The 18,410-nt window shown below is 35.1% G+C and overlaps 1 protein-coding gene across 2 annotated transcripts; it reads right to left on the reverse strand.

Moving 5' to 3' along the window:
* Positions 1-1,299: 1,299 nt before the first annotated feature.
* LOC135682274 (integrin beta-2) lies at positions 1,300-17,310 on the reverse strand. 2 transcript variants are annotated; one of them, XM_089113136.1, is made up of 27 exons: positions 17,172-17,310; positions 16,416-16,496; positions 15,511-15,593; positions 14,506-14,604; positions 14,292-14,364; positions 13,818-13,949; positions 13,284-13,374; positions 12,836-12,917; positions 12,115-12,204; positions 11,666-11,752; positions 11,146-11,223; positions 10,415-10,510; positions 9,102-9,197; positions 8,705-8,781; positions 8,254-8,364; positions 8,051-8,138; positions 7,381-7,451; positions 6,797-6,859; positions 6,007-6,082; positions 5,703-5,784; positions 5,209-5,324; positions 4,861-4,947; positions 4,493-4,610; positions 3,815-3,922; positions 3,482-3,603; positions 3,015-3,071; positions 1,300-2,624 (listed from the first exon to the last, which is right to left on the reverse strand). In XM_089113136.1, the coding sequence occupies exons 2-27, from the start codon at positions 16,468-16,470 to the stop codon at positions 2,553-2,555; spliced, it is 2,310 nt and encodes a 769-aa protein (XP_088969262.1). In that variant the 5' UTR covers positions 16,471-16,496; positions 17,172-17,310; the 3' UTR covers positions 1,300-2,552. The 2 variants fall into 2 exon arrangements, 1 of the variants encoding a protein (XP_088969262.1); XR_016144684.1 differs by lacking the exon at positions 1,300-2,624 and having other exon boundaries at positions 3,482-3,605; positions 3,816-3,922.
* Between the last annotated feature and the right edge of the window lie 1,100 nt (positions 17,311-18,410).

Genomic DNA, 18,410 nt, shown 5'->3' on the forward strand with positions numbered 1-18,410 from the left:
CCACACATGACATGGATCTTGTCAAGGTCTTGTGAGATTTCCCAGATTGTTAGAAAAATATGACACAATTGACGAGCAAAGAGGGTCGGAGTGGAGAAGACGAAAGTTGCTAATGGGGGAGAAGAAACAATGAAAGAACAGCTCCGAGCCAAATAAGTAGAGGAAACCATCCTGGGAGCAAAGAAGCAAACAACTGGTGAGTAATAACATTTTAATTCTAAGATGAGATTGAGCGGGGATCTGTTAAAATCGAATACATCAATGGAAATTGTAACAATTATAGGCGACGGTGTTGGAGAGTTCATCTTTAAAAAGATCAAAATTTTTAATAGTTTTCCATAAACAGTAGTGGGTAACAGAGGCTTTTTGGAGACCTAGAGCTTCCGGGAGAAATAGTTGCTTTTTACTTAAATCGTACTCAAAAGAGACTTCCAATATACATTGCTTTGAAAACGTATTTTTACGTAACTTTCTACCAGGTTCTGGGTACCACTACCAGAGCTACATAAATTCAAGGGTGGAAGAGAGGCGTGGAGAAGCAGTTATTTTCTTATCCACTCTTCCAATTTCGCACTTGAATTTATATGGCTCTTGTGCCCTGTGTACCATGCTACCGATATCACCTAGGTAAAACCGTTAAAAAAAGGATTTCTACCAAGAGTGTACGAGATTTCCATGGATGCATTTGCCCTTCGGAAGTAGTATAAGATAATACTTTTATTATTAGTAATGCGTTTGTAAATTTATTATTAGGCTACAGCCTAATCACAATGATAAGGTATGGCCAGTGAGCTGGAACTTGACGAATGCAGACCTGTGGGGATGTGGCATGACACGGCCACGCCCCATTTTAATAAGACTGTTCCAAAACTGATACCCTGGACATGAAAATCATTAAGACAATTTAATCAGGAAATTTTTTCATTTCTAATAACTGATTTCTTCAATTAATGCAAGCAAGTAATTCAAAGTAAACAGAGTGCGGACAAAGACTTGAAAAAGAGCCTGGGGTGTAGTAGCTTACGTCAGAGCAACGACTGCCTGCAACGTCATCAATTTGATTTTAAATTTGATTTCAAATATCCAGATTTGTGTTTTTGAATTGCCAACGCAAAAAGACGGTTTGATGAAATTTGAGTAACTTAAAGAAAAGATTCTTAAAAGAACGAATGTACTGACAAAATTTTCTTAATATTCGAAGCCTATAAGCTTAAGCTTCACCTGTTTATCAAGGTGACGAAATATGATATGTGGCGTGAGTGATGAAATACTAGAGAGCCAGTTAACGAAGCAACAACCATTATACCTTTATCGCTTTAATAAAAAAAATCTAAATACAAATATTAAATAATCAAAAAACGAACTAGAGAAATTATCTAACTTCAGATGAAGCACATAAGACGAAAAACTACACAATTAAAAACATTATCAAACAAGGTACTTGTAAATATTTAATATTTGCGATGTACAAACTCCTTTTTTATCAAAATGTGATGTAACAAGATCAAAATGGTTAGAAATAAGCCATCAAATGAGCAAACATTTATTCAAAAAGTGATATAAATTTGTTAAATTTGTATAAGTAGATCTTAAAGTGTGATCAGCAATATTATAAAAATTTCGAAACATAAGAAGAACAAACTGGAAAACCTGGAATTAAAGTATCCAAGGCAGCGTTTACACGAAACCGGTTCCATTTCGAACGGTGCTAAATGAGCACGGTTAGGCCTTCCGTTTACACGAGACGACTTCCATTTTGAACTGTACCAAAACAAGCTCTATTAAGCCTTCCGTTTACACGGGACCACTTTCATTTTAAATAGTACTAAAATAAGCACGGTTAGGCCTCCCGTTTACAGGGGACCGGTCGGAACCGGTCCAAACGGAACTGCTAACCGTATCAAAACGGGGTCGCTTAGAAAAAAGATCCGATCCATTTGGAACCGTTCGAAAATTTCTCGTGTAAACGAAGCCTAAAAATATTGATAAAAAAATGGTTGTTTAAGTTTAAGTAGCCTAAACAACTAATTTCATGAAAACTGTTATAAAACGCGTAGCAAATTATTAAAAAATTCGAGCACATTAAAAATGAGCTGCAATAATAGGCCTACAACAGATATGTGTAAAAATAATGTTTATCTACTGACATCCCAGTGTAGTATGGTGACAAGTTCCAGGATAAATTGCAATATTTTGCACACATGTTCTACATAGCTAAACATGGCGGGGGAGGTTGGGGAGGTTGGGGTGGGGGGCTGGAAGGCCGGGTAGTTGCCTTCAATTAGATGAGCTTTACGATTACACTGTAAAATCTTTACGAAAAGATAAGTATTATTTATATAGTTTTATGATGTTAGATATAAAAAGATGATACTTCTAAGGTAATTTCTGGAACATAGGTCTGTCCATAATAATGAGAGTTATCAAACGTAATAATCAGATGTTCCAATCGATAGCCTCATTTTTTGTTGACCTCGATATCATTTTCTGCGACTCAGGCTCATTATAAATATGCAAAAGTGTAAATTTTGCTCCACAAGACTTCAGCCGAATCACTGGCGTTGTCCAGCATAAACTGGGTTGTCGTACTTCTGCTTGGCCCCTTTGTAAATGGGGTTCTCGGCCTGTAAAAAAATACGAGACAATTAGACTGCAGGATAAAGATCCAAGCAATATTACTCCGTAGCTTGGGCACTTGAAATGCAGAGCAAGGAAAGGACGCCATTTTTCTTAGCTTGGAACACAAGGACATTTAAAATATTGAGGTTGTTTGAACCTGCTCGGTGGTGACTAGGATTCATCAAATTTTACCGAGGAAGATTGAAATTGATGTTAGTGTTTCAAAACTTATGGTGGTGCTTGCATTTACTAAAGGAAAAATTTCGCAAAGAGCAACAGAAAAAGTAGAAGCTGTTATTATATCTTTAATGGTTTCAAATGTATTGAAAATCAGAGAAAAGGGTAATGTAAGTAATGTAAGATGTGAATGCATGGAAAAAAGGAATGGCACAAACCTTATTCCACCTTGAGCTTGTTCTTTCCTTTTCAAACTTTGAATATTCGTAGTTATCCTTAAAATTAAATCAAATTGAATTCAGACCAGTCAAAAGCCCAAAGTCATAGTCTAAACATATCGAGGAAAGTTGATGTTACGAGAAAAGTAGAGAGGATAATATTGGCAGGTTCAATTCAAGAATTAGAAAAAAATAAAACTGGTTTAATATTGCTTAGTTGCTAAACTGCTACTGTTACTTTTGCTATATCTTTTACGATTAAAGTTTACCTAACACTAAGGCGTGGTAGAAACTTGTAACAAAGTATATCCTTTTAAAACTGCGAATAATGTCAAGTGGGTCTTACATTCGATAAGTTAATTCCTCACCATCACTAGTGCACGTTAAGATGTCAAAAACCTAAGGTTTTATCTATAAAATGTTAGTGGAAACAAACAATGCTTAAAATTAAACGAATTACTACTTACGTAAGTAGACACCAATAGCTTCCAAATGAGGAGCGCAACTATAGCCGCCAACAAGAGGCCACCAATGATTCCGAGGACAATAGCCAATACGTTGGCTTCACTTGAGATAGTCTGAGGGCAAGCTGGGATTCAAAATAGGAAATCACTGACTCGTTTGTTTATGTGTCGATTATGAAAATAAAGATAATGAATCTATAATTCGGAATATCTTAAGATCTATATATGCATATGATTCATTTAAAGGGACCCCTATAAAGTCTGAGGTCACCCGTCAAATTGGAATCATCGTGTCTTCATTACCTATCTTTGCAAAAGATTTTAAAATTTACCTACCTTTTTTGGGGTTAACCCACACAGTTGTATTTCCATCATCAGCAACAGAATAGGAGAAAACAACAAAGCAGCCATCGTTATCGGGGACTTCACATTTCTGACCGTAAGCTGTTTGAAAAGGGAAGCATTTTTAAAAGTCAAGCCAGTATTTTCGATTGAAAGATTGATCAGAAATTGAGATTGAATATATGTTACACCGATTTCTCATCTGGTTGACAACATATCTAACGAATATATCATGTCTTGCAAAAAAATTACAGCTCGGTGTATTAAACAGAGTACCGGAGTGTGACGTCATCAACAATTTATTTTTAGACTTTCTTGATTTTTGACCACATAATCTGTGTGAACGGCATAAGATACTTCTCAGTATGCAAAAACAGTTACATATGTACAAAATTTACCGAGATATGGCTATCGAAAGATTTAAAGCTTGCTAAGGGGTACTGTTATACTGGAATGCACATGAGCACAAAAACCAGCGATGATTAGAGACCAGAGATAATTAGTAAAAACCTGATTTATTTCATTCAAAACGAGGAAGCGTGCTAGAAAGAAACCTGTGCATGAATTCTGCTCCTGGGAATAATTTTCAAAATTCAAATTCTTAGAACCCTTGAAAATGATCATCTCAAATGTTGGCTAAAATTGATGGAGCCGAGTAACTCGAAATCATACTTGTAACATTTGTCTTGATGATATGCAGTGAACAGTTCTTGCAAGTTTCAGGACTTCCACGATTGAATGCTTGGCAGAAAACACAATCCCGTTTACGAGAGCATTGGCCAGGACAAGACTGCAATAGAAAGGAAGTTTCGGTTTGTACCATGAATAGTAGAATATAAAGCGAAGGATGTTAAAAAATCAAAACTCAGAATAAAGAAACGTCATTTAAAATGGACAAAAAAGAACAGGCCAGGCTGAAGTGAATTATCTTCTTCAGGTTATATACGTAAATCTTCATAAAACATATTTTTCCAGAGGATCTATATTTGTCATGTGCTTCAACTAGTTTAATCTATAATACTACATATTAACGGACATACCGGACAGGCTTCGCAATGTGTTCCCCTGTATCCAACATCACAGTTGCACACTCCGCAATCACATTTCCCGCGTCCACCGCAGACAACCTGCGTGTCGAATAAGCGAGAAAGATATAGCAAAATGTCAGTAATCAGCTCAGCATGATTACTGGCGAAAAAATTTCAGTTATTGCTCAATTATAATCATTGTGAGTTGCTAAGGGTGGTAGGCTGATAATCACTTGTCTCCTGCGCACTGAAAATTGTCCTAAGCGATAATAACGTATATTTGCCGGATGATAAAGTACTGTTCCATTTAGGAAAAAAGTACAAACGCTTTAGATTCGACCTGAAAAGTAAAATGCTTACCCCATTTTTGACGCAGTCCTTTTCGACTAAAGTGCAGTTTTTCTGTCCGCAGTTACTTCCGATCCAGACCCCCTTACATGTGCATTTGTTGCATTCACAAACTCCTTGGTCAGGCCCTGTGGCGATAAAAATTATGAGAACATTAAAGCCCTTCCTTGCTGTTTGCAGAAATATTTGAAACGAAGTTGAATCCGATACGATAAAAAGATATATCCAAACCTTGGGTAATAAAAATACTTGATTACATCAAACATTAATTGATAAAATAATCACAACATTTTTCACCATTTACATGTCATTTCATTTCAGCAAGTAAGGTTCGATCACCTGTACCCACATATGGTTCGACCTATTTTTCAACATCTAATTTGATAAACAAATGTAACTGTATTTTTAGACTATCCACCAATGGCTTATACCCATTTCTGTATAACAAGAGTCTCCCCCGCCCCCCCCCCACTTAGACAAAAATGCAACCAAGCATAAGGACATACCTCCGCACTCTTTGCCGTTGTGTAAATCGCAGCCAAAATTTCTGCATTCACAAAACGTCCCTGAGATTTTCTCAGCCGGATGCTGGAAAAGATGGAATAAAACAAAAAATAAAAAAAAATTATTAACGAATAATTAGAGTTAAAAAAATCGTTCACATCTATGTATTACGTAAGGCGCCAAATAGTCACACAAAAACATTTCTATTTTCGTTCTAATCTGAACTTCTGCTCTAAAGAGGATTATTCAAGCATTTTTGATAAAGATAATTTCAAAAGACACCCTGTCTGGTGGAAAAGGAAATACCTTGCGTGGTGTGCACTGACAGGATCCACAAATGCACGTACCAGATTTACTGCAAACATGTCCTGTTGTTGCATTACTGGAAAAATTAGGCATAAGACATGAAATTTCAGATGCAGCTGTGAGATTTCATACAGATATGACATTATTAACGGAAATAAATATATTCGTGTGAGGCTTTAACTTTGTAGCATCGCTATCAAGAACACTTTTAGTTCTGTTTAGGGCTGGTCAGATTCAAGCTTTTTACAGGCAAACTTGATATCCGCAATTATCCATCTAGATTCACGGGAGATTTATATACGGGATTCTCTATAAGAGATTGGCTATACGGGATTGACTCAATGGGATTGGCTACACGGGAACGGGTTAATGGGATTGTCTTTATGGGATTGGCTGTCTCTCTCATCTTGGAGGACGTTGACTATCATGGACCTCAACAACATCATTCTCCACATGATCTCAGGACTGTTTCACTGGACACAACCTTCCATGAACTTAAACACTTAACAAAGGCCGTTCTTATTCCTTTGATTTTGCCGGTGACCACTAAACACTCCAACCCTCCTTTCCTCATTACGAGTCCGAAAAACTCTAACTGCCTCTTTTTTATTGTTCTAAGCGAACTTCTTTTCCTTCAAGCTCTTTGAGACTTCCTTGTTGTTGACGTGTTTTCTCCACGGTATTCTTAGCATCCTTTTCACGACCACATTGCTCCAGCCCGCAGACTTTCGAGACTGGCTATAAGAGCTTGAAAAACAAGGCAAATAAAAACAAATCCAAAAACACATACTTGGCTCTGCATTGAGAATCATCGACAGCTGACGCATCTGTGCATTTGCAATCTGAACCATACCTTGTTAAAAAAGAACCTCGTTACACATAACTTTACGTAAGAAGGACTAAGATTGAGTCAAATATTGTTGACTTGACTTTGTTGCAGTCATCAACGAAGCGAGAGAGTGTACAGGGTTTACTGGGATGGTTGTAGAGCTGTTGTAGTTGTGGAATTAAAGCTGTTTGAAATCAAGTTATAGTATATTTAAGAGTGTACTCAAAGTAAAATGGAAATGTAGCGCCAAGAGTAAAAAGAGAATCTGCAGAGAAGTATCTAAACATATAAGAACAAAGAAGATGCATCAAGTACTAATGCTAATTCCTTAAAGCTTACAAGTAGCATGACCTACGGTGTACAAATAACACGATTTTTGTCCTTCTTCTATCATACAATGCAATACAAAATAGCAATTCTAATTGAAACCTTCAAATTGCAGCCAAAAAAACAGATACTACGTAGTTTAAACGCTGAGTATTTTTAAAACATTGGAAAACAAGAAAAGAGAAGCGCTTCCGACCACAGACGCAAATTTTACTAACTTTCCAGCGTCGCAATAGCATTTACCACATGCAAATGTTCCAGCGGAATTGCATCTTGTGCTGTTCTTCATCTAAACAATTACAAAAAGTCAATCAGTACTTGGTGTGATTCTGCAAGCTTATAAAACAACAAGTATTGTAAAAAACCTATACTAAAGAATTAAAATAGTTGTATTTTCAAGACAGAAAACTTCAAGAAAATCAAAATATATAAGTATCAATCTTAAAATGGCTAAACTCTAAAATGAGATAAAGAAAAGGCATAAAATTGAGTGATCCATTGCTGTTTAATCCCGTTAAGTCGGACCCTGAAGGGGTTTAAGGTAATGGTTTGACTTAGCAAATGTACGGTTATCGAATGTAGGAAAATCCAGTGTACGGCTTACGACTTGAATGATATAGAAAAATCCAATGGGAATCGAAAATGAGTCCGACCTGGTGAAAGTCCAGGTACGACTTAACGGCATTCAACTGTATTGAATTAAAAATTGCTCTAATAGCTTTAAAGGTGTAAATCTTCTTTTGTTAGCGGTCGTTGCTAAAGGTTCTGGAGTGAAAAAAATGGAGAGATAAGGCCTAAAATGATGAGAATCCCACCAACTGAAGGCAGCAGAATAACAAGGAATCACAGAAACATTTACTTCCTTTACATTAGCAAATGTTTACTTACAGCTTGGGGTTGCTTTTCACAATCGCAGTCGCATTTGACATCCACATTTACTTTTACGTCACCAAAACCAATAATGCTGATATCAAAACTGTTGGACGAAAATAATTCCGCTCTTTAAACTGCCAAAATCTTGGCACCTTTTAAAACACGAATTGCATATAACAAACTGCAAAACAATTATTTACCACAGGGATACCACTCACCTTTTGAGCTTCTTGACAGCTTCTGAGCATCGTTGTGGGGTGACTGAGACCTCAAAAACCACTTCTTCGTTAATTTTGACGTTCTTGCACTCGTTGTCCCCTGCAACTTGGCTATAAGACAAATTGCATTAATCGAATTTTCTGTGCAAAAAAATACGGGAAAAGAAATTCTAAAAAAAAACATTAGATGACCTCAAAATCATGTATAATTAAGCAAAATATCTGATTGCAGGTGAAACGCTGGCACAAAATTTCATTCATTTACAACAAGAACCAAATGACGCAAAAAGGAGCAAAGAAAATGAAACACAAGTTACTTTGTCAAAAGAATGTTAAGATTCTAATCAGAAGTATATATAAGGAGGCCTAATTAAAGACATTCAGGAAAAGTAGTGCTGAAATGAAGTCGAGCACGTGATCATGGACCACGTGATGAAACAAAAATACTAACCTGCATTTTATTGGTTTATATTCTATTTTGAAATCGCTAGGTTGACTGTCTACAAGCCGCACCGTAGAAGATATTTTCTGCAAAAGATTTGAATATAATCGAAATGAAATCATGACAGAAATTGACCATGATCATGTTTTCAAGCAATTCCTTTTAAAAACAAAAGCCTTCACAACACTTCACCTGTGTTCGGCAAAATGTTATCATTAGCTTTAACTTACGCTTTTACTGAGCTCCGTGATCATTAAATCCCTTTCCTATAATGAATCGATTTCCCTGAAACACGTTTGGCTTCCAAAAAATGAAATGCAACTGCTAGAAGAAAGGCCCTCGATAATCAGACGGACGGCTTTTATCAAGCAAATCGTTAAAATTGACCAATAAAGCAATCACTGACCTCATAATTCTTTTTTATCAAGCTGACAATATTGCTCGAATCACTAGACAGAGTACCAACAGTTGTACCCAGGTCTTTCCACTCCCCAGCAAGACTCTGCAAAACGTAAATATTAAAATCTTTAATTGCTGTGGCGTTCATGTCTAAATGTATCAAACAGTATCTGGTCTTTTAAGATTTTGTTTCGACTGGTGAGACACATACCTAATCAAGCATCTTAAAAGGAACTCAAAACCGCCGTGTCCTTTCTGTAGCAAACATACAAGATTTAGCTGTTTTTCAGGGTCAAGATTAGTCCCACATGCGATTTGTGCCTGGGGGAAGGGCCGCCTAGCCAAAGAACCGGTTCTATTTGGACCAAGCATCACACCTACCAAATGTTGTCAAATGGCTCCATTTGTTGCTGGGTTACAGGTATTTTATCAAGCTCTTTCGAGTTATGGGAGCTAAATTTCAAAATTCTAAAAACATATTTTTGTGACGCCACCAATTAAGAACTCTAAAAGACAGTTTAAGGGGGGGAGGGGTTGAAGGACAAACTGGTTATTCTATCCCCTAATCTTTGGGTTGTATGTCCTACTTAGCCAGGATCACACTGGCACGTAAACTCATAGATAACGGAACTCTTTGGGGGTAGTAGGAACGCAATCCTTTAGAATGAATCGAAGGGCCTATTTCAAAACAGATCCATCTACCTAAAATAGAACAGCCTCCTCGGTCGTGTAGATCAAAAACAACAACTAAAACATGCGATTCTGCTATCGGGGTTGCATTTACGGGAAAACCCAGATTGTGCAAAAAACTATAACAGCAACATGCTTCGGATTATTGGTAGTGTCCGATCGTCGTTCCATCTAGCAGTTTTGGAAAATATCTACATAAAAAACGATAAACTGCTATTGTGTAGACAGAAGGGTTCCGTTTTCACCTTAGACAGACAGAAGGAGTTCCATTGGTAATCAATATCTTCAACAGGTAAGCGGCATTAATTGGCCTATTTTGATCCACAATTGGGTATATATAGTACTTCTTAGCTTATAGTTTTCGATCTATGTTCTGACGTTTTATACTTTGAAGAATGTCAGACGAAAAGCTTTAGCATGTTCCAAAATTTTTTCTTTTTTCAAAGCTATTTCTAAATTTTGCACCACATAGATTGTTTACAACTTTTCGTGAATATTTTACAAGTATACTTTTCAAATGCTTCCCTTTTCAAAAGCATGTAGAACCACCCAAATATAAAACATCAAACAAATGAAATTGAATATCATCACTCAACATTCAATATAAACTCAGGGTCAAAACAAACTTACATCATACAGTGATTTTACTCGGCTTGTTACTGCAAGAATTGGAACAATCTTGCTTTCTCTTAATTTCGCTCTTAGAAATCCAACTGATGGATAATCCTTGGTTTGAGAAGAAAACTTCATTATTAATGAAAAATGGAATAAGGCAGGGCAAAAATACATTTCGAATGACTAAGGAATTTTAGGAAAGATTGAAAGGGTTGTGAAAAACAGAGGAAGGGTGGTCCGGGGATAAAAGTACCCCTTTCTCACCTTGACATCTGACACTACAAAAAATGACTGGGAGGGCACTTGACCAGGAAAAGGACAGGGATGTGGGGAAAACTTTCTTGCAGCATGGCCTTGTGTACAATTTAAAAAAAATATGCCAAAAGCATACCTTGTCCCATAGGAAAGCAAAAATTTGGCACAATAATGCCAAAATATACTTGAGCTCTGACTAATGCGCATTTTAGGGGGCAGACAATTGAGATAATTTCTATCTTCTGCTTCTTAATACCCTGCCCCTATAAATTTCCATAATTTTGATACCTTGTCTCATACAATGATGCAAGTCATAAAACACTGTCCTAAAATTTTAATTGAAAAATTGTGTAACCCTTTTCCACAGCCTGTAATGTCACGTCAAGTATGGGAGTCCCTCTAGGGAAAAAGGGAACTAAAAATGAAATAATTAAATGGTAGATTATTCACATGAACAACTAAATTAGTAAGTTTAACTTGAATGTACATACCATGACAGTGCTCTTTGAATATGTGTTAGCATCATTCATGTGGCATTCTCCATCATTTTGGGTGACAATACCTCCAATCTGCCAAGGTAAAATATTAGCCAAAATTAGTCAAAACCATCAAAGTGAAGGATATCCATGCCTGCATCACTGACAAAGAAGAGAATATTTTCTTATGGTGAATAGGCTCATTTGCAAACTGTTTGGAACTTACACTGAGACCTAAATAGGTTTTAGAGAATCCAACTTTTGCAGGCATCATTTGTAAGTGCACAGTTATGTGACAAGTATGTGAAGTCACATAATTTGCTTGTTTTGAGATTAATCAGTCTCCATGAAAAGAGTTCAATTTACAATATTTGTAAAAAAAGTTGAGACAAACACCTAAACACTATGTATTTGTATAGTCCAGCTTCTACCATTTATTGAATCTGAAGTGCAAACTGGGTACAAATTCGCATAACCATCTGTTGGGGACTGCAGAAATGAAGAGCCATGCAAATGAAAGCATACTGTAGCTTACCTTCCCATCACCTGCACTATGGAATGAATCATCAGTAACGTAAATAACAATTCTTCTCGAAGAACTCTTTGACCTCCAGCCAATTTTCTGCAGAGAATCATATTAACTCAATGTCCTTAAATGCATGCTATTTAATATAAGAGCTGTTTATAAACAAATTCATCTGATGGATAAAAAATGGAAAGCAAAATGAGGAAATAGGAAAAAAATAAGAAACTAAAAATCTTACAAGAAGCAATCTGAATTTACACTGGATTCAGAACAAGACCACTATAACATGAATCGTGTTGCTTGATTGTGACTATTCCATTTCTTGTTTTAAATCATCTAAATTCTTGCAGTTATTTAATGAGAAAACTGTAGCTGGAAGATTAACAATAAATGAAAATAAATATTTTTTTCGATGTTTTACTATTGCTTCATTCATGAAGTCACATCATCAAAAATACCTTTTCACAAACAGCCAACTGCATCAGAGCATCAAAACCTCCCTCTGGTTTGTCAAGATTTCCAGATATTGTCTGTTTACGCACACCATTCTGAAAAGAATTGAGGCTTTTAATGAATGAATGTTAAATGATCCCGGTGTGTTTCTGATTATCAAAAATTCCCTTTCCATGCCCAGATTTATAACAATTCTGGTGAATAATATAATTTTTGTGACATAGAAACATCAAGAATATGGATGCTTTGTTGTTTGTGGAACAAAAATAAATGGGATGATAAAAGAAGAAGAGTCTCAGCAGAAACTTTCCTCCACTGATATCTTTAGAAAAATATACACAAAATTGGTTAATTGAAAAGTACCAAAAATTCCTTACAAGCGAGAAACAGAGTGTCACTTACAAGTTTGAAAATCTACCAAAAACATGTTTTCAGACTAGTACCTAGCAGAACAGAAGCTCATGGAGTAAGTCTACTCACTGACTGCTTAACAATAGATCGCTGATCATAGCAATATTTGTTACCAGATTTAAAATGTTTCAAAAATGCCAATGGTATGATTCTTTGACTGGCAGGGCAAAGCAACATGCTTTTAGTAGTTAATGAGGTGTGGGGAAAATTCCTTTACCATCTACAAGGATATCAAAAAATCTTAAATGACCTGCTTTACAATTAGATTTCTTCTTTAAAATTTATACAGAAGGAATGTGTCATATTGACACTTACTGCAAATTCATTGGCATTTGTTGTGAAATTCATGTTGTGAATATAACCAAATGTTTTTCTGCATTGAGGGCATGGTGTTTCGCTACAAAAAGAATTAATTAAATTAAATTGCTGTGCTAAAAGCAAATATGACAAAAGAAAGTTTACCTAATTCTACCAGTTTGAAAAGCTAAAAAGTATGGGATAATAAGAATATTTGGGTCATCAAACATAGGTGCATTGGTAAGCATCTACTTTTCTCTTTAAATCTTTTATCCTACACTGTAAAAACTTTTACCAAACATAGTGTCATATTTGAAAATCTGCATTAAATAACTCTGACTTTACTTTCTTTCTTTCTTTTGAATACAATGATCACCACATGACTGAATAATCAAAACAGTACTAACACACAGGGGCCACAGTAATGTTTAAGGGTAAAAGGTCTTGGTCCTACATGTTTACTTACTTCTCAATTTGAACAAATGGAGAAACTGCTTTGTCAACAAAAGATCCAAAAGCAAGTCTGTAATTTGTTGTAACAGAGCCAATAGCAGATGCTGTTAATGAAAATGGAAAGATGATTCACAGCATGGGGACTTATTTTTAGAAATTAAATATCTTTGTTTGGATGGCACCAAAAGATTAACAGAAGATAGCAATTTGTAGAAATAAACTATTCAAGAACAGTAGCTTTTCTGGAAAAGGTCTAGATCTATAAAATCAAAGGGGAGACTCATAGAGACGCGTGATCTGCTAAGAGCACATATATTAAGTTATCTAACACTGAAATTAAGAGCTAAAGTGTGAAAAAAGAGATAGTCAGCCTCAAAAAAGAAACATAACTGCCACGATTTATTGAAATTTGGGTTGAAGCTTGACACCTTTGTTAAAAGTTTTCTTAAAACCATATTGCTAAGGAAGTGGAGAATCAGAATTTGAAAACTGAAAGATCAGAAATATAGCAATTTGCTACTTCTTGTATATCAAACAAAGTACTTACAGATTCCAGCTCCAAGATTTTTTAAATTTTCAAGATCATCATTCATGGAAAAAGATAAATCCATAAGATAGTATAGATCCACTGGGTAGTTTTCTGCTGGCTTCACCTTTACTTGAAATTTTGCAGGTTGGTCTGTTAATGTACAAACAAATGTATCTGATGATGCTTCAAAGATGACTGAGGCAAATCACAGAATGTGTCTAAATTATTAGTAACTTTTCTTATCTGAGGGGTCTTAATTGAATACAGGTGTTGCCAATGGCCTAGGCAGTGGGTATTTGTGAATATGGGCCACAGAGATCCCTCTTTCAACATTTTCTGTTGGTGGTGTGCCTTGTGATTTTTCCATTGAAAAAGTGTGCTATGGATAAAAAATGGTTGAGAAACAGTTTTAGACAATAATAATGTTCCCTTTAAAATTTTCATATAGCAAAGGAAAGAATGAGCTAAGAATAAATATGAAAAAATTCATACCAACTCGTAGGTTTAGATTTAAGGTCTGTGGTGTGAATTGGGTATTAGAGTCAAGTTCTTTGTTGCTTAGAGGCTGAAAAATTAATACATTAATATTTTAGTATTTGACAGTAAGTGAATAGAAAAGATGTTCAATGAAATTATTTAATAATATGTAACTCTAACAAAATTCACATTCAACTGAATTGGCCAGATTATAAAACTGCAGACTTACTTTGTTGAACGTGCTGCTTGGATCTGTTTTATTGTGACACGTACTGTTCATCTTTGACCTCAAGTCACACCTTGGCCTTTTGATAATAAGGTTATAATTCTGCAAATCCACAACAAAGGTTCATTGATTAGGCAAAAAGTGAGTGGTATGAGTCAAAGAGAAATATGATCTGAAAAAGCTGAAATTTTTTTTAAACAATGAGATTTTGTTAATTTTTGTGTGTTTTTGCTTAGAATATTAAGATTTACAAAGTCCTTGTGAGACCAAAGATCTAACCAAGCAAGGTCTATTTATGCAGAGTTGTGTTGGGCTTGGCTACACATGAATAATGGTAAGATATTATTTTTAGCAGGACTGCAAAGAGGGTGAGCAGGGGAATGGGGTAAATCACTGCAAGGCCTCATAAATAAATGAAATGGAATTAATCAAATGTATCAAAAGTATTCCAAACGAATTTTCAGATACTTAAACAATTGCAAGAAAAAAACGGCAAGAAATATTCTGAAATGAACTTTAAGCTAATCTCAGGGTTGTGGTCATAAAAAAATGTGCTTGCTTTGCTTGCAAGGAATTTTCTTTCAATTTTGCCCCAGGACTTCCAAAACCTCTTGGCTGCCCTGTTTTTCATCTAAAGATTACACAGCTTTAGATTTATTTTAGCAAGTAAAGACACCGCATCAAAACTTAGCCTGATTTAATTAAAAAATTGCCAATAAGACTTCAGGTATATGTATTTTGCGGTAATTTTTTATATAAAGTATAACAGCTGTTACTCTTTTAAACCATCTATAAAGTAAAAGCAAAACATTTACATTAGAGCTGTAGACTATAAATGTTTTCTCAGGAAGACCTTCACAACAGCTTAACCTTAAACTCAAATTCTATTTACAGGTTAGCCCATATGGAAAAGATTGCTTTAAGAAGCACCACAAGGCTATCAATATGTTTTAGATAACAGACTTGAAGCCTTGATTTCATCACATCAAAATAAATACTTGGCTCTACCTCATCTCCACACCAGACACAATCTGGCCCTCCAGTGATGCAAGCTGCACAAGAATCAAACACTGCACATGGATTTGAATTTCCTAAAAATGACAAAAATCTCCTATCATGTACAGAGGTACAGAGGTATTCAAACAAACTGAAACAGTATAGTAAAAAATTTAAGGAAATTATCTTGAACAATTTTGAGTAATATAAAAGCATAAAATGACAGCAAATCATATTTTTTCAACCCTTTTATAACGCAATTCTTGGATATTTAAAGGTTAAAAATCTAAATATTTTTATATCTATTTACAAGTCATATCTGTTATAAGTCTATTTTTTTTTGCAAACATCTGATGCATGCATTGATTTTCATAGATGCAGTTAGTAGAGAGGCTAGCTTCTTTCTTTCTTCATGTCCGTTCAAATCCTTATTTCCTTTTCACTTGAATTGTTTTGGGCAAATACCTCTCGTGTTTGTTTTGGGCAAATACCTCTTGTGGTTGTGTTTGAAATTGTATACCTCTTTTGAGCTACATTGTTGATAAGTTTTTAGCATGACAAGTGAAAACAAACCAATATGTTGAAATGTTAACAAAAATTCTGTGATTTCATCATTAGTGTAAATCAATATTTCATCATAAATTTTTCTCAAATCAATCATTGCTTACCTATCATGGTGTAAACTAATTCATTAATCCATTTTAAAAAAAGTAAATATTCACATACACTATTCATGTTTTGAGAATTTCAAATGCTAAATGTGTTGTTTAGTAAACAAAGGGAGCCCCCTTTGATTACGTTAAATATTGAGAGAACTGGGTGTCCCTTCGTATAAGTTAGTATGTTGACAATGTTATTGTATTGAGAAATCCAAATAATAACATGAAACTTAAAGAAAAAATTTAAGGGACTAATACCTTGAGCATATGTATAAGTTGCTAGGCATGTCAGAATGATGGTTATTGAATACATGGTGATCCTCTATGTCCTGAAGGTAGCTGAAAGATAAAATATGTGGTGATCCTATATGTCTTGAAGGTAGCTGAAAGATAAAATATGTGGTGATCCTATATGTCTTGAAGGTAGCTGAAAGATCAGGCAAGCGTAAGTTGTTAATGATAAACAGAACAGTCTAGAGGACATCATTTAACAAAAAACTCGGCAGACATGAAGAATCTAAGAGAAAGTAAAAGAAACGAAATTAAATCTACGAACAAATTATTCCATGGAAAAAGTGGAACAATAAATGAATTCCTAAAATCGTAAACGTTTCCTGACAATCAACCCTGGTTTCTCAAACGAGAAAGCTTGAAACCAAATACCACCACAACGTCCTGGTACGCAATGTTGAATTAAAATTAAACCTAACTTTAGGCGGTTTTGAACAAACCAAATTGAAATTTATATTTAGATAATTTTATATGATAAAACGTCAACATAAAATATTTTGGTTATTGACAGCACGTCAAAGAAAAAAATTTGCAACCTGAAATTACATGCAGTAAACATAACCTCTACTATAATAAACAATGAATACATATATTATAAGGTGTTAGTTAAATTAATTATTAACGATAATAATCATTGAGGATATAAAGTCCTCAATCCGACATATATCTCTATTCGATTCAAAATTTTTTGAAATCTTGACGATTCAAAACTGGAAAAATTACCTTAGAATTGTTTTCACAGATACCAACTGCAACCTTTTGAGCTTTTGGTCCAATATTTCCTTGTTTTCATCACCTGGCTCCTACTCAAATCCGACAGAGTACAAAATGAGCAGGAAATGATGATCAAATGAAAAAGAGGCTCGACGACGCCCTGTTGTGACGTCAATATGACAATCTCTTGTAATGTGCTTCTACTCTGGAAATGACTAAGAGGGGAATTTAGCTGTGGTTTATGGGTTTATGAAATGAAATTCCGTGTTTATGACTTCTGAACCCCCCGCCCCTTGTTATCAGAGACTTTGCAGCCTTAATGTTACGCATATTGTTTGTTTTGTAAGTCTGTTTTGTTTTAGTGAGCAAAAAAAAATTGCACAGGCTGAAACAGAAATGGCCGCACCGCAGCAAAAAATTTTAGCGAACCAAAATTCAAGTGGTCATAGCAAGTTTCATAAAAGTTATAGGATGACTTTTTAACTGGAATATGTTAGAAAATTCATCAAGGTTTGATGCTCTAAATAGTAAATGCAAGAATATTCTTGTTTTTTGCCTATTTCCAAACAATATCGACATGTCGCAAGAACACAAAAAATGAGCCACGATGATTGAAGTACCTGTGAAACATTTGCAATAAAAAGTTCATCTTTGCACCAATTTGTGATATTTTATTACAATGAACTTGGGGGTACCTACTCTATGCTTGGGTGTCTAGAACTGCTCATTATGCTCACTTTTGTTGGAGAATCTGCTAAATGTTTTGGTCGGAAATTTTTGGAGCCGCAATGGGCCTAATCTCAGCGGTCTCTTAGTGATATGTTGCAGCAAATTTCAATCAATAAAATGTGTCACAACTCGTTAAGTCCATTATTTCCAACCGATTTCGATTTTGAAATGGGAACAAATAATGCTGAAAAAATTGCGTAAAACAACATATCGTCCTCTCATTAAATGAAAATACCAAAATTCCCGCGATAAACAGGTTCACTCGAATGCCTCAATATCGGTAAAAGAGTGGACATAATAAAATGGCTTAGAATATGCCACTTTCCACCAAATACAAGGCCATTTATAAGCAACTTGGTACTTCAACACCTAAATGTGATCTTGGAAATTTTTTTCTGAATTTATCATGTCGCGATTAACAGAAACTATTACAAAACTTTCTGACAAACTTCTAGCAAGTCTCACAACGGTTTGAAAGCTGATAGACTGTCCAATAAAAAGTTAAAAATTTTTATGTTT

The sequence above is a fragment of the Rhopilema esculentum genome, chromosome 16, assembly GCF_057945365.1.
Source record: "Rhopilema esculentum isolate cy_ngs chromosome 16, ASM5794536v1, whole genome shotgun sequence".
Lineage (NCBI taxonomy): Eukaryota > Metazoa > Cnidaria > Scyphozoa > Rhizostomeae > Rhizostomatidae > Rhopilema > Rhopilema esculentum.

What these genes read in the sequence shown, in the direction of transcription:
- LOC135682274 (XM_089113136.1), bottom strand. Translation starts at nt 16,470, where the DNA reads ATGTATTCAATAACCATCATTCTGACATGCCTAGCAACTTATACATAT. An exon ending in ATAGTGCAGGTGATGGGAAG is followed by an intron (nt 11,224 to 11,665) that starts GTAAGCTACAGT and finishes TTACCTTGGCAG; the next exon opens with ATTGGAGGTATTGTCACCCA. An exon ending in AGGACTGCGTCAAAAATGGG is followed by an intron (nt 4,948 to 5,208) that starts GTAAGCATTTTA and finishes TTCGACACGCAG; the next exon opens with GTTGTCTGCGGTGGACGCGG.